This window comes from Micropterus dolomieu, linkage group LG14, assembly GCF_021292245.1.
Source record: "Micropterus dolomieu isolate WLL.071019.BEF.003 ecotype Adirondacks linkage group LG14, ASM2129224v1, whole genome shotgun sequence".
NCBI lineage: Eukaryota > Metazoa > Chordata > Actinopteri > Centrarchiformes > Centrarchidae > Micropterus > Micropterus dolomieu.
This window is the reverse complement of record NC_060163.1, coordinates 19,699,844-19,715,796: the sequence shown is the minus strand read 5'-3', so window position 1 is coordinate 19,715,796 and position 15,953 is coordinate 19,699,844. Positions and strand designations below refer to the sequence as shown.

Sequence of the window (15,953 nt, the reverse complement as noted above, 5' to 3'; positions counted from 1 at the left end):
ATCCAATCCAATATGGCTATGCTCATTGATTTGCAACAGTCAAAACAACCAGAAATTGAAGGGATATCTATGGTGGGGTTTACCTGCGCATATATATGAGTGATCCTGTAAGCATCCGGTGGATCTGATTTTCAGCTATTGGACTGCAGCTTATGATAATTTTCATTGAGTTAATCTGATTGTGGATAGGATTCTAATTATTGATGCATTGATATGTAAATCACCTTAATGTAGCCAGCTCGTGAAGGCGGAGCTAATTATTTACTTTCTATAGAGCAAAAGGTAGGCTCGTTGTTTATCGTCCACATTAAATCCCTGCTGACAGGAAGGTGAGAACACCTCTTCCTCCTGCTGCACCTTTTCTGTAAACCCTGCTTGGCTTTATCAGCCTGCAGCTACAGTACACGGGTCCTGTCACAAACCATTTTAATCTCCCGGCCTCAGTGTACGACTCGCCATTGATGGGATTAACTGTGAAAAAGCAGAGAGCCGAGCACGTTGCAGCGCGCCGTGCCAGCCACACCTGAGCTGTCGGGCGGTCCGGGGATGTAACGCCGGGCTGCTCGGCACACACGGGGCGGGGGCGGGGCGAAACCGGAGGATGTGACGTCCTGCTCGGAGAGGAGATTGTACCATATCCAGTAACTGCTGCTCGTTAACGTTGATGTTTGGTGAGGATTATTAGGCTAAAGGCAGCGTGATGGATACGTGAATGCAAGAGAACAGACAGATAAAAGACAGAGGAGTCACATCAGCAGGCCTAACACCAACCATGGATCTAACTTTTATCTTATCAGCTGTTATTTTCACGCTTCTCGCCATTGTGGTGGCAACGTCGCTACTTAACGGATCTTCGCCCACGGTCGAGTTTGCAAACGCACGGCGTTATTTCGGACACAGAGGAGAGTCTTCAGACGGGGGATTAGATCAGTCAGAAGGGCCGAAGCTGAACGGTTATGTACCGGACAAGAAGAAGAAGAAGAAGGCAGAGGACGACTGGTGCGAGATCAGCGGGAGCTCACACGACCACTGGGATGTAGTGAAATCAGTGCTTTCAGTAAGTTGTCTGCAATTACACGGTGTGCACAGTGGGGGAGGTCCGGTTGTTTTCTCTCTCTCTAATTATCTCTTAATCTCTTACTGACTTTACACGTCCAGTCTGAGGTGGAAAAGGCACTCAAATCCTTTACTTAGGTGAAAGCAGCAAAGCTACAATGGAAGAAATACTCTTAAACCAGTAAAGGTCCGGTGTTATAATTTGACAATGAATGTTTTTTTTTAATGTTTAAAATGGTAAATTTAATGGACAAACCTGACTGTGCAACACACCTGAATTACTGCAGTTTAAAGTACACTATTTGGAGAAAAATTCTCAAGTGAATTACCTTTACCTCAAAATTGGGCTTAAGCAAGGGTGAAATCCTTATGTAAAAGTAGCAATACTGCAATAAAGTACTCAGTTATAAGTAAAAGTCGTACATTCTTAATTAGGCTATATTTACGTGCAGGGGAATAAGTCTAGTAAGTAAGTAAAAGCACTCAATTTGCAACATGAGTGTTATTATTGGATTATTATTACTTATGCAGACAGCATTTTAGTGTTGCAGCTGCTTTACAGACTGTTTAATAGTTTAAGCTGTAACAATGTTCTGTATTTTATAAGCTGATCATATGTGTTCTTTGTCTGCAGCTGCAACGATTAGTTGATTCATTGATAAGTCCATCCACAGAAAATTAAGAATTTTGATAATGGCCATTCTTGAAGGAAAAATGGCAAGATCAAAATTGTACCAAAACACCTAAGTAGTTTAAAGTTGCTTTCCACCTCTGTGGACATTTCTAGTAGACGACATTTTTCTTACATGTGTTGGCATTCACTAAAATTATGGCCATTGGGAGCAGAGAGGGCAAAAGTAGGAGGACTTCTACAGCATCAACTTTGCATAACTGTCTTCTGTTGTGTCTCTCAGACTTAATTGGTATCAATAAATAGATAGAAGCAACATGGCCATACTCTTGTTTTGAAAAGGGCACCCAATAGAAAACTGTCAGGATGAGCCACTTTCACACACCACACAGGTAGCTGTCATGACCATCGCTGGCCTGTTTTGAGCATCGGTAATTCATATTGAGGATATCTTGGATGTCGGCCAAGTTGGACAAAACAAGATGGGGAGACAGTGGTGAAATCAGCACCCGAGGGAGCACAGTGTGAAACTTGTCTTTTCCATCACTGACACCTGTGCCAAGAGTAGGCCAGATCAGCATCCATTAGAGGTGAGGAATTCCTAATATCAGTTTATAATCCAGGCCTGCCTGCAAGGATGTGCACACAGATATTCTTAAAATGCATTCATTGCTCAGGTTTTTGGGGAAAACCCGTTTTTAAAAGAAATGATGGTTTTAAGACCCCTCACCTGAGCCCTTAATTCTCTGACAGGAGGAGGCACATCCCCACCCTCACAGTGAAGAACTGGCAACACCAGTTGAGCACTCCTCCTCCACATCTATGAGCTTAGACTGGTCACCCGAGGCCTCGTCAGGGAGGGGCCGCAGGTCATTCATTGCGCTCTCTGATAAGGAGCTCCTAAAGTGTGCTTTCTCTCACCCCCAGACTGAAGGAGCCACAGAGAGCCCGGATATCAACGGTGAGCACTTTTATCTACTTTGAAAAAGTGTTAAATAAAGAGTTAAATATTAGAAATATATACACTATATTGTTTTTTTTAAATGTGGTCTAATGTAACGTTTGTTCTGTTTCATCAGATGAAGTGGAATCCAACAATTCCTTGAAGTACGTCCCTGGAAAGGCGCGATCCCACCACTTGCAAACAATGATGTCCAAAGAGGAGTTGGAGGAGGAGCAGAGGTCAGTGAAAACTACAAAGACGGGTGACAATTTCTGATAAGGCACCCTTTATAAAGAGCACATAAACCATTAATAAGAACTAATCATTGATGGAAAAAAGACAAGACAAGGAAATTGTCAAGCTGGAGGAGGATTTTCTACAACCTGGCAACCCAAAAGTTGTTGTTCCTAATGGGTTATAACTGCTCTAAAATGCATTTCTAAATAAATTATGTTTTGACAATTAATAAAGCCATTAATTAAGGCTTTGTTAAGGGAGCTTTATGAAAAAGTGCTACCCAAATATGTCACGATATTGTAAATTGTAGTTGGACAAACGTGCTCGTGGTTACTGGGTTCCCAATCAGATCGCTATTCCCCTCTGTTTTCCCAAAATCTGAATCTTGACTGATTGTCACGATATTTACATGAAGTTCCCTTGTTTCCACGCAGCAGCTCTGCCCTCTGTCTTTCGTCCTCCCTCTAATCTTCCCTACGCTGTCTTCACGTGTGTTTGTGTGTTGTTGGCATTTCACTCAGAGACTTCCACGTTTAGCCGCTGTATCACCCGTCCTCTTTAGGCTAGACTGAGTAAGGCGACATTGAGTCTCTGCCAGGCATTAGCTGAAGGATGAACAACACGAGACTTAAAGAAACCAATCAGACAGGTTTTTTTCCTTTTTTACTGTAATGCATCTACATACCCACATGCTTTTATCGTTGCAGGATACACTTCAACACAGACTGTAACTGTCTGTAAGCCTGAAAAAGGAGCAAATATGTGGTAAAGTATGACTTGTACTCACCCGTTTATCTCAGGGGAGTCACTTTCTGGTCACTGTGAACACTATTCCGATGCCGTTTTTCTCAGTTCCCACCTTTAGTAGTGATTTTGGCCTCATCAGCCCTTTATACATCTGGGCCGGTATTTATCAAGCTTCTTAAAGTGCCATTTTAGTCTTAAGTGCTGAGAATTCATGAAATTTACTCATACTTTCAAACTTAAGTATAAAAGCAAGTAATCAAATTTCCTAAAGCTAAGAATCACTCTTACTCTCCCAGTTATTTAAGACTAGACTAGAGGTGTTTCAAGTGGTTAGGAGCTGCCAGTAGGGTCTTGTGATGGCGCTGTGGAGACAGAGACATGCGCAGATATTTCAGGAGAGGAATATTATTTCTGAATGATTTAACAACGCACAGTTATTTATACAGTAACGTCTGGACAGAGCAGGCATCATTTTTGTCAGAGGGTTGGTGAGGCACCTTATGCACCAATGTGTTTTTCAGCTGAACTGAAGGTGGTGATGGCATTTCGTTTCTTTGCCACAGGACAAATGTAGCAATGCAATGCTAATGATTTGAGGACACCGCAACCTTCAATAAGCTGAATTGTTATGGAAGCAATTATGGCACTTACAGCTCCACACACTGTCATGCGTTTCATCGACTTCCCAACAACATCCCTCGTAATCCAACAGAAGTAAACGCAATTCTTGAAAATAACTGGCTTCTCAGGAGCTGTAGGCACAATTGGCTCACATATAAAGATTAACTTTTTTAATGTTTTATTTCCAATATCATAATGTATTCGCTTTGAAATTCTTCTATTGTCATATGTGTGTTGCATGTAAACTCCTCTTAGGAATTTCATTGCGCAATGTGAATTTATCTGAGAATATTCTTAAATAAGGAAATCTATTCAGTGATTGGTCTTTGCCTATGTCATCATCCAAAATCCTGTGTGCGGCACAGCAAATTGTCGTGAATCAGACTGACACTTCAGATTTATTCCTACACTTCACGTAAATTAGGACTGATGTGCTTGATAACTAACATTTAAGCGCAGCTCTGAGCCAAGAATTTTTTAAAACTTAAAGTCAGCAGTGTTCTTATGAGTAATTGTGAGATGCTTGATAAATACGGGCCCTGATCCCACATGCCCATCTCCCGCTGCCCCTATTATTCCACATGAGATGTCTGACTCTGAGCAAGTGTCACTGTAGGTGTTGATTGTGCCTCCGGTCGTCACCTCTGACAGGGGATTGTTAATCCTCTGAGGACTCACCTTTGTTCTGCCACATGAGGAGTCTGTGTAACGCAACACTAGGACCTGTGCTGACAGGGCAGTCACTTCTAAAACTACTTGTAGAGAGGGTGAGGGGGAAAGTGGAGGTTTATGCTTTGTAGTATGTGATAACTGATGTCAGGAGGATAGACAGCTGGGATTATAATTATGTCAGAGGTTTTTTAAGGTGGCAGCACTGATAGAGGACCTGTTTTACTTGTGTTTAATAATAATTAATTCATTAATAAATTACTGATAAGATCTTTCACTTACACGAGGTTAAGGATGGTCTAGTGCTGCATCTTTTATGAGCATTTATTGCTGGATGTGACTTTGTTTTTCTACACAGGGGTAACTGATTGACCTTTACTTGTCAAGTCTCCAAGTATCTGAAAAGTTAATCTTTGTCATGTCAGTCCCTCCTGTGTCTCCCTTACCTTTTAGTAGTAGTGTGACAGTTACGCTGAAGATGGTGATTTGTGCAAAAAATAATGTTTTTCTAAGCTGGTCATGTACCAGAAAGTCTGTGTCAGGCCAAAATCTCCTTTAGACTCTCGATCACTTGTCCTCACTTTATTAATGACCTTTTTCCCAGAGACCTTCATCAGGTGAACACTGTATTGGGCTCATCTATCCACATTTAAAGTAATATTTTGACATTTTGAGAAATGTGCTTGTTTGCTTTACAAGATAAAATGACAAGATTCATACCACTCTACAATATCTACATTAAATGTGAAGCTGCTGCCAGTTAGCTTAATTTAGCACAAAGACTGGAAACAGGGGTAAACAGGTCACCTGACCAAATGTAACAAAATTGTTTAATTTTAAATTTGTTTAAACTGTAAAGTGCTGGAAGATGGATTTTGTAACTGAACAGACCCAGACTTGCTGTTTCCTCCCGGGTCCAGTCTTTATGCTAAGCTAAGCTAAATGTCTGCAGGTGGTAGCTATATATTTACATTACAGGCATGAGATCAATCTATCAAACTGTCTGCCAGAAAGCAAATAAGCATATTTCCTAAAATGTTGAACTATTCCTTTTTAAATTCTCTATTTTATTTATATATGTACTTATTTGTTCATCCTTTTATATTGAATAAGATGATGTGTACCAACATCTTTTAATTTGTAAACATAGTACCTTATTTTGATTGGAAAAGCTCAGTAGGGGGATTATTTATAACTACTGATTTATATTTTTCCTGGGTTTTGTTTATATATAATTTCAGTACAGCTGTTTGTCAGGAGGAATGTAACCTGATGAACGTAACGTTTGCACAAGTGATCACACTGTTGATCTGTTGGATTTTGTTTGGTTCTTTCACCTCTCAATAATTCTTTGACATTTGTTTTCCCAGGGTGCAACGTGAGCAGCTGGCCGCCATCTTTCAGCTGCTGAAAGACAACAGGGAGACGTTTGGGGAGCTGTCCGAGGGAGACATGGAGGAGCAGCTCAGACTCTACTCCATCTGAGACTCCTCTCTGATTCTTTGTGCTGCGATCCAGCTTCTGATTGTGCTCTTTAACCTGTGAGCTCTACTGAAGGACAATTCCAGTACACCAAATACTTGTTCACAGTATTAAACAGCAGCTGTACTGTTCACTCAACTTCCAATCTCATTTGTGTTTTAATATGACATACTTGTTTTATTGTGTTGTTTTGTTGCTGTCACGTCCACATGAAGACTAAACCAAAGCAGCTGGATCTTTTCCAGTCCACAACAGGACTGTCTAGCTGACATAATGTAAATAAGGACTGAAAGGCATACAGGGCTATTGTTCCAAATAGTTTTATACTATAATAAAAGAAGAAAAGGTTTTAATTTATAACATAATTTTTTTAACTCAATTGTATCTTCGTTTAATCTGTAACATGTACAAATCCTGTAAAGCTACTCCCCAACTGTCGTGTAATAAACCATATCATGTACCACTGTAATAGTGTGTGTGGTTCCCATTTTATTTTGTATTTGTATCAGTAAACCAAGCAGTAGCCCTGCCCCATTACTTTAGATTTAAGGTGACGTCTCCACCTGCACACAACATCCAGAAGAGAAAGCAAACAGTAGTTGAACAGTCACTAGTTGAACAGCAAAGCCTGCAGTTCCTAGGGATGGCGGTCAAAAAGGTTTTTCCTTTGCTGTTTCTGATAGCAGTTGCCAGTGTACTTCTAATGTTATCATGGGAATATTTATCAACAACCAGCAGGTAAGTTGTATTTCTATTTAGTCTAGAGAAACATTAAGGATAAAGAAAGGAATTAACACTAAGATTTTTTATTCTGTAATATTTTCTGCTAAATAGTTATTTTCTCCAAAGAAATCAGCCCATTTCCTGGTACAGTATTGTTATTAAAGTGTATCTTGCTAATTCTCTGATGTTGCCTCTGTTGCTCTTTTGTCAAATTACCAACTCAGTTGGACTGCTGTCTCAGGAAATAACAGAGATGAAGACAGTTTGTTGAAAAGTTATATTGCATTCTGGCATAAAAGAGGAAACTCCACCCCGCCTGCTGTGTTTACAACAACACATAAAGCAAAAATTGCAGATTTCACAAAATCAAACTCAGTAACCGATCAAATGGGAGCCTCTACACGTGGCGCTGTGGCGGAGACTCCCATGCCTATCCTCTCAAGAAACTCCTTCAAGAAGCTTCCTCAGTGGGATTTTGAGGATGTTTATAACCAGGATGCTCCACGCAGACAGACAGTAAGCAAGTTATGACAGTAAAAAAATATAAATGTATTAACTTTGTGGAAGTGGATGAACCTAGCTGATGTCTATCTTTGGTGTGGCATTTGCTTTTCCCTTTAGAGCTTTCACAAAGTAAGCTGCTAAAAGTTTATGACCACTATCATCTCTCTAATAAAGACTATCTGTGTTTCGATCAGGAAACGTTCATCCAGTCTACTTCAAACGTGGCGGGTGTGTTGCTGTTGATGTTGTAGTGAATTGTTGAAACAGAGTTATCATCATCACGCAGGTTTGATATATGTTGGAAACAAATGTGTTGAAATCAGTGATGCACAATATTGATTTTTCCCACCGATCTGATAAACGATAATTGCCTGCTTCTCATGGCAGATACCGATCCAATAATTTCTTCACATTTGTTTTAATTAAAAAGAAGTTAATAAAATACAATGTTTACACATAAGAAAGGCTAAGATGTCATGTGCAGCAAGATTTATAGTTTAATATTCCATAACTCTGGCCTAACCAAATCTAACTGACTCTAATGCACTTTTGTTAACAAAATAAATGAGAGTTTTGACTCTTTAAATATTTTTAATAGCATTTTAAAAGTATGACTTTCATAACAAATAAAGCCTAATAAAAATCAAATTGACTGACATAAGATGTCAAATCATACATCTCAAAGTCCTAAGCACAAGTACATTGAAACAAAAAAGTATTGTATTATAGAACTGAACTGAACTGTTTAGTCTGTATATATAAACAGAAAAATAAAAAGCATGTGGCTAGAAAAATAAATTAAATTCACAGACATAAGATGTTAAATCAGACATTTCAATGTAACAAGTCATTTGAAACAAAAAATAAACTGCATCCCTCAGTACAAAAGATAAAGGCTTATATAGAACTGAAAGTCTGTGGATGCTTAGTCTGGAGATTTGAATGGAATACTTAAAAGCATATGGCCAGCGAAATAAACACTGACATAAGATGTGTGAAAGAAAATTTCTCCCAAAGAAGAATTACGGAGTCAGAGATTTGATGAATCTACCCTTTATACTGTTGTCCAAAGAGACAGCAAAGGTTCTCTCTCGACATGCAGCGTCTTTCTCCTTAAATACTCTCAAGCACAAAACACAACAGCAAATGGTAATCACATGTGGAGTTTTAGCAAACACTTCAGTGATGTATCTGCTGGGTCCATTCTTGGTTACATCCTACTGTCATAAGGTGGGAGTGCAAATGCAAGTAGCAGAGGTGTGGACCCAAGTGCAGACACAGGCAGGGGATGCATTCATCAAAAGATTTATTTACGTGAATAAACACAGGCTTACGTGGAAACACAAGGCATGAGTTCAAACAAAGCTGAATCCCAAAAAGGCAAAGTAATAATCCAAACAGGTAGAGAAATGATTCAAAACACAAATAATCCAAGCATGGAGAACAGAGCACGGGGCAGAACACTCAACACTTGACGAGGATGTAACAAAGCCTGAACAGAACAAGTAGCAATTAAACACCAGATAACAAGCAGGGCGGGACCAAGACCAGGTGGAGACAAACAGACACAGACACACAGGCAGGCAGAGGGGAGCAGACAAAACCAGACAATGCATAAACACAACTGAACATCACAAGGCAAACTAAACATGACAGGAAACAAGCATGCAAGACTAAACACAGTCAAATAATAAATCACCAAACAGAGAACACAAATCAACACAAAGCAGACAGAAAACTAAATAATAAAAATAAACTACAATCAAACAAGAGACAGACTAACACTAGGATAAAACAGAACACAAAGCAGACAACACCAAAATAATACAAACACAGAACAAGGAATAAATACAAAGACATGAACTAAGACACAAAACCAAAATACAGGACTGAAAAACTTAGATACTGACAGAACTAAACATGAAAAAAAGAAACAAGCCTACAAAGAAAAACACAAAAGCCGAAACCAAGAAAGACTAAACCCAGGAAAAACAACAGCATAAAACCAAGGTCCTAACATTTGTACAGTAAAGCTCGCATACAGGTGATGGCACAGGTACAGAAACAAAAAATGATTGAATGATGAACAATTAGAATAGGAATTAATGCATGGATAATCATAGCACCCCGGGGCCAAACTGATCATTTAACCATTTGTTGAAACTAAAACCTGCCGAGTTAGAATTTTGTCAAATAATTAAATAATAAATTTTTTTTTAAATAATTGTAATAATTGTAACACACATAAACCTCCAGTTTTAGCCAAAATATAATTCAAAGCCATCTCATGTTTTAGCAGAGTTAATCAATAAGACTTGTCAATTGTTGCAAAGTATTGGAAACCCTTTATAGTTTCATTAGCAAAAGCAGACATTGAATAAGTGATATTATCAATGTGATCAGCCAGAAATGTGACCCCGTAACAAGGAAATATGCCAATGCCCCATTTTTCACCTAAGGAAATATAACAATGGTATGATGCAAGGTTGGAAGACTGAGCCATGTACTGCTTTTGAATGTGGCCGTGTTCTGAATGTTGTTTTAAAGTAATGGGAAGTAATACTAAGTTAAGAATGGTAAGCTTAACAAAAAATAACAACAACCAGACCATCCTGGCGGTAAGAACAGGAAGGCTTCTCCATCTTTCAAAGTAATGTTAATAGGGTAAGAGCTGGTTTGAACAATGTGAAACTCCCATAAACTGACCCATACCATTTGAACAGAAACAGAGGTTCTGTGGCCATCTGATTGCAAAATCCATTTACACAAGATAGATAAATTTTTGTCTGATCTATTGTGTGATAATGCTTTCCCTTAGTCGCTTAAACCATGTTTGGTAACAGATTTTACACCGTTTTCGCATGTTATCATCCATATATGTGGGGTGGTGATGGAACAGTGGATAAGACACATGTCTTGTCACATAAGTCACATGTCACATGATGTGAAAAATTCCCACTGTGACGCATACACCAATGTGTCCCTGAGCAAGACACATAACCCCTATGACATAAATAGCATTTGAACAGCAAAACTTTGGACTGAACTAACAACTGGACAATGCCTTACTTCCAGCTGCAATAAACAATGCCAATTTGCTGGAGGCAATGTCTAAGACAATAGTGTGAGGACAATACAACCTACTTTTTATCCCCCTGATAACAGAATACCAACTATTTTTCTTGATAGAATTATCCATAAATTTGTCTGCATCAAAAAATCCCCATGGTTTTCATACACTTTGCTCAAAAAAATTTCTGAGCACATGTTTTATTTTGATTGTCTGTGCTTCTTCTGACTCCTGATCCTGCGTCAGTGACATGCCAAAATCACGTCATCCCTCTGTGTCCTCCTCTTGCACCCCCAATGATTACCTCTCTTGTGTGAAACAGACAGTGCAGAACAGTGCCTAACATTTGCATACAGCATCAGAAGGCAGGAAAACGTTAATGCAAAACAATGGGTTAATGAGAAGATCTTTGTGGGCAGGAGTTCTACCTGTAGAAGAACAGAAACATTTAATGCATACTGAGAATCAGTGTATACTGTGATGTCCTGCCCATGGGTTATTACAAATGATTTAGTTGCCTGTGCTGACACCATCTACAAAGCAAGAAACAAAGTCAAAGTTAAAAAGATTTAGCTGTGTCATGCAGAATCCTGCTTCAAGTTAATGAACTCACAAAAGTCAGTCGAGGCGTCAGTAAAATGTGTGTCTGCAGTCAAAGTAAAACAAAAAAATCAGTCAATAGCCAGATGTTTTACCCCCATGTGAGATGTCATACAAGGGCTGGGAGATCTCCACACAAAAAAATTTAATCCATGGAAAAAAATAGCCTGCTACAGCAAAATTAATTTAGTATTTTGTTTTGGAAAACCCTAGATTTCCTGTACCTTGTTCATGATCCAAATTAATGCACCAATTTTATAACAAAATGCACCTTATCATTTGGAAAAACATATGATCGTTTTCTGATGAAAAAATAAATAGTGACATTGTGTCACTTTGACAATCCCCTGGTTTGGGAAAAGTAGATCATCACCACCCATTGCAACAAATGTGAAAACAGAACAGAATCTGGAGTCAGGATGAAAACAGAAATGTTAAAATGTGCATGTGCTAAATCAATTTAGGAAAAAACAACAAAAAGCTAGTGGGAGTCTGTGACAACATGGTCTCGAAATGTCATCTTTAATATTCCCAAATCAAAAAAAGAAAACTTGCTACAAAACCCACAACTTCTCAGGCACTGTTAAAAAATACAGACAGGGTTACTGATGCAAGAATCAAAAACCCCCACCTAGCCTACTTAATCCATCTCTGTTGTATCACACTCCTCCCTTTTATTCCATTTTATCCATATAGGTGTAATCTCTAGTGCCTGATGAGAAATGTGACCCTAATTTCAGAATAAATAAATATCAGTAAACTTGATGGCACTTGTTCTCTGATCTTCCCATATTGTATATGGTCTGAATGAGTTTATGAGTTTATATAATTATCATCACAGACACATGCCCATTTTATTTTGTTGTTCTTAGTGGGGCATAAAATTATTAATGTTTGAAACTAACACTTATCAACTGGCTAGATCACCAGTTATAATTCTTTGGCTCAGTACAGTCTCTTTAACAGCAAGCTATAAACTGTGTGCCACATAGCCCAAGATGGCAACCCCACATTCCTTCATAGTCTTCGCCATATTGCGTGCATTGTCCCTAATCACAAAATTCACCCTCTCCTTTGTTATGTTCCACTGCCTAAACATGGTTTCAAAAGCTTCACATATCGCTGTCGCTGTGTGAGAACCAGAACACTCCTGCGCATGCAGTAATGTCCTTTTCATGTTAAAGTCTTCATGCAGCCACTGAGCCATCAAACTAAACATTATTTGGGGGCTCCCATATAATTAATCGGCTGAATTATTATTGTGCATCCCTTGTTGAAACAGAGTTGTAGCGCTGAATATCTAGCTGTATCTCCACCATGTTGTTTCAGTTTTCTTATTGCTGTAGGTCAGAGTGGCTAGTTAGCTCAGTCAGTAGTGCACAGGCCTTTCAATTGGAGGGTTGTGTGTTTGGTTGCATGAATACATTTTTTTTCCTCTTCAACAAATTAACTATAAAGAGACTGTTTCACATGCTGAGGCGTGTGTGTCCCGGCGATTGATCCACATCCATCAACCTATGGAAGGTTATTTTCATTTCCCCAGCATCTCCAGGCAGAGGAAATTCCTGCACTTCTCATTCAGGGGTATACAATCAATAATACAATACAAGTTTCCCGACGGCTATTTCAGAGATGTATTAAGCAAGCCACAGACTCTTTTGAATGTCTTTCAGAAAGACAGAAGAAAGGTCTCAATTCAACTCAATATAGAGCATTGATGCCAAAAATAATTCTCACGTTTTTATTTTGCAGGCACAATGATTTAATGACACAGTGATAATGTGAGTAACTGTGGGTTAGCTGTCATGAGAGAAAGAGCGTGAGCGGCAGTAAGTGAAGGTGAAAGTCAGTGGAGCAAAGGAAAAGATTAGCAGAAAGTTGTCCAATTTGGCAGGCTACAGTGTATGTTACTGTGTGTGTGTTAATGAATGCTGCAGCTTCTAATGATCAAGTTGTTTCCTAACTGCTGGACAAATGAAAGGGTTAATGCCATAAATCATCTGTGCTCATCTGTTTGACTTCTCTGTCACCTGATTTTACCTGCTGTTTCTTCAGCTGTGTGGGGCCTCGATAAAATCAATGATTTCAGCTAGATGAACGAGGTGGAAATCACATTTTTATGTTTTTCTTTCTGTTAGATTGAATATTTTATCCTTCATTCTCAGACATGTGCTGAGTCTCTGCGAAACTCTAAAGATGAGAGCTTCAAGAAGGCTTTCCTTCCCAACATACGTTTGTTTCTGCACAAAGACAGCATCAACATGAGCGAGTGGAACAGACTATCACATTTTAATAATCCTTTTGGTTTTATGGAGTACAAGTATAACGGTAGGCAACGCTAAGCAACCACCTAGCAAGCCATTAGTAATAATGTTTTGCTTGTATAAACCAGTTTTTTTTTCAGCTTCTATGTGCATTTTGTGTTTTTTGGTTTACAGATGTGATGACTTCGCTGAAGTTGATCCCACAGCCAAAAGAGCCACTGCTCCTTCCAAAGCCAGGCAGTGGCGGGTGTGTGAGATGTGCTGTGGTGGCCACTGGGGGGATCCTCAATGGCTCTAAAATGGGGAAAGAGATCGATGCTCACGATTACGTTTTCCGGTAAGAAAGAGGAAAACAACTTAGTGACCTGGCAGGCCATAAGGTTTCAAAACAATTCAGCAGGTAATTCATGGAAGACATTATAAAGATCATATATCCCTGTGTCATTGCTGAGGTGACGGCTATCAGGAGCACTGGTCATTCACTTTATTTGCCGAGGCAATATTTAGATATGGTGTCTCATGAATCTCATGAGGCAATGGTATGAGTACACAATGCCACTCTCACATTTCCATCTGTTTGTGTGGTAGGATGAACGGTGCAGCCATCAAAGGCTACGAGGAAGACGTAGGAAACAGAACATCAGTGTACGTTCACACGGCCCACTCCATCACTATGTCGCCGTATTTTTTCAAGAAGTACGGATACACATCTGCACCTCATGATGAGGTACTCAAACTCCAACGACAAGAGTGTTACAATGTAATGTGGCGGATGTGGTTTAGAGGTAGAGAACCACTAGTGATAGAGTCAGTTGTCCACTAATCAAAAGGTCCTTGGTTCAAACCAAAGATATGTGGCAGGCAAACAAAAACATCACAGGCTACAAAAGCAGGAGTTCCCCTATCATGTGTGAGGTCACATTACCAGATAAGCTAAATACCTTTTATGCTCAACAACAAAGTCAGTTGTAAAGTCTACTACCACCTGCTTCAAGACAGCCACCATCATTTCTGTATCTAAAAAGTCTGCAGTGTTTAGTCTGAATGACTACCGTGCTGTAGCACCCCCATTCTGATGAAGAGCTTTGAGAAACTGGTTCTGCCATCTCCACTGCCCTCTAATCAGTCTTCACACACCCTGGGAAAAATAACACCTACATCAGAATGCTGTTTGTGGATTTCAGACCAGCATTCAACACAATGTCTCCCATGAAACTTATCAGCAAACTCAACACTCTGGGTTTAAGTACCAGACTCTGCAACTGGATACTGAACTTCCTCACAAATAGACCTCAGACAGTTTGGATTGTTGGACACACCTCCTCCACCCCAACGCTACCACCATCATTGTATTTCAAACAATGATGAGACTTCATCATAATGAATAATCTTACAGAGTGGTGCACACAGAACAGCCTACTACTCAACATCAGCAGAACCAACAAACTGATGGTTGATTTTAGGGAAAAGGAGATAAATATACACACTACTGTCTACATCAGTGGAGCAGTGCTGGAGCAGGTGAACAGTTTTAGGCTCCTGGGATTCAGCATCACAGAGAACCTGACATGGTCAACTCACATCTCCAGGCTGGTGAAGAAAGCTCAGAAATGGTTGTATTTCAGGGAACAAAAGAAGGCAAAAAGACAATAGAAGGCATCCTGAATGGAAACATCACCAGTTGGTATGTGATGCGCAGGATCCAGGATCGGAGCCACAGCCTGTCCACCCTGCTGCCGTCTGGAAAGAGATGTAGAAGTATCTGCTGTCGCACCACCAGACTGCAGAGCAGATTTTTCCCCCAGGCTATGAGACTCAAATTCCAATTCATCCTCAGCCCTTCTCTATGCATTATAGTTTATTTCTGTTTACCATTTTATAGTTTTTGTATATACTGTCTGCTTTGCAGAAGAAAGAAGCTGCAAACTGCATTTTATTTTTCAACCCTGTTGTAAAACAACCCTGTTGTAAAATGGTGATTAAATCTACTGTGTACCTTCCTTTTGGCAGGGTATAAAATACGTGCTGATTCCTGAGGGGATGAGGGATTTCAACTGGCTCGAGGGTCTTCTCAAAGGAGAAAGGATCTCTGCTGGGTCATATCGCAACCATCGGTGATTAACAACTCAATATACTATTAGTGAAAGGTGACACGCGCACACACACACACACACACAGTTTATCCAGTGCTGGAACATTTTGGATTGGGCCTGGAAATGTTGGCCAGTCCTGAACCATCCCTTAGTTATGCTGCTATAGGCCTAGACTGACGGAGGATTTCCCATACCATTTTTCATTTAGTCTATAGCAACATCCCCTTTACTGTCTGTACCTCTGTGTGTATATTGTGTAGGCTGCCTCCCTCTCTCCTTTCATCCCTCTCTTTTTCTCTCTGTTCCTCTGCTG

The 15,953-nt window shown here is 39.7% G+C and overlaps 2 protein-coding genes across 4 annotated transcripts in view; both read left to right on the top strand.

Moving 5' to 3' along the window:
• The first annotated feature begins 322 nt into the window (after positions 1-322).
• On the top strand, positions 323-6,855 carry LOC123983553. Of its 3 annotated transcripts, XM_046069806.1 has the most exons (5): positions 323-1,057; positions 2,441-2,648; positions 2,767-2,869; positions 3,575-3,632; positions 6,275-6,413. In XM_046069806.1, exons 1-4 carry the CDS (start codon positions 713-715, stop codon positions 3,606-3,608), a joined length of 690 nt encoding a protein of 229 aa, XP_045925762.1. In that variant the 5' UTR covers positions 323-712; the 3' UTR covers positions 3,609-3,632; positions 6,275-6,413. The 3 variants fall into 3 exon arrangements, with proteins under 3 accessions (XP_045925762.1, XP_045925761.1, XP_045925763.1); XM_046069805.1 differs by lacking the exon at positions 3,575-3,632 and having other exon boundaries at positions 324-1,057; positions 6,275-6,855; XM_046069807.1 differs by lacking the exon at positions 3,575-3,632 and having other exon boundaries at positions 329-1,057; positions 2,615-2,648; positions 6,275-6,855.
• A 641-nt stretch (positions 6,856-7,496) lies between these two features.
• LOC123983525 (alpha-N-acetylgalactosaminide alpha-2,6-sialyltransferase 1-like) overlaps positions 7,497-15,953 on the top strand; it is a 12,219-nt gene continuing 3,762 nt past the window's right edge. Inside the window, exons 1-5 of the mRNA XM_046069784.1 lie at positions 7,497-7,625; positions 13,449-13,611; positions 13,722-13,884; positions 14,136-14,274; positions 15,558-15,661. Coding sequence (XP_045925740.1) covers positions 7,497-7,625; positions 13,449-13,611; positions 13,722-13,884; positions 14,136-14,274; positions 15,558-15,661 — 698 coding nt within the window. The remainder of the gene's footprint in view (positions 7,626-13,448; positions 13,612-13,721; positions 13,885-14,135; positions 14,275-15,557; positions 15,662-15,953) is intronic.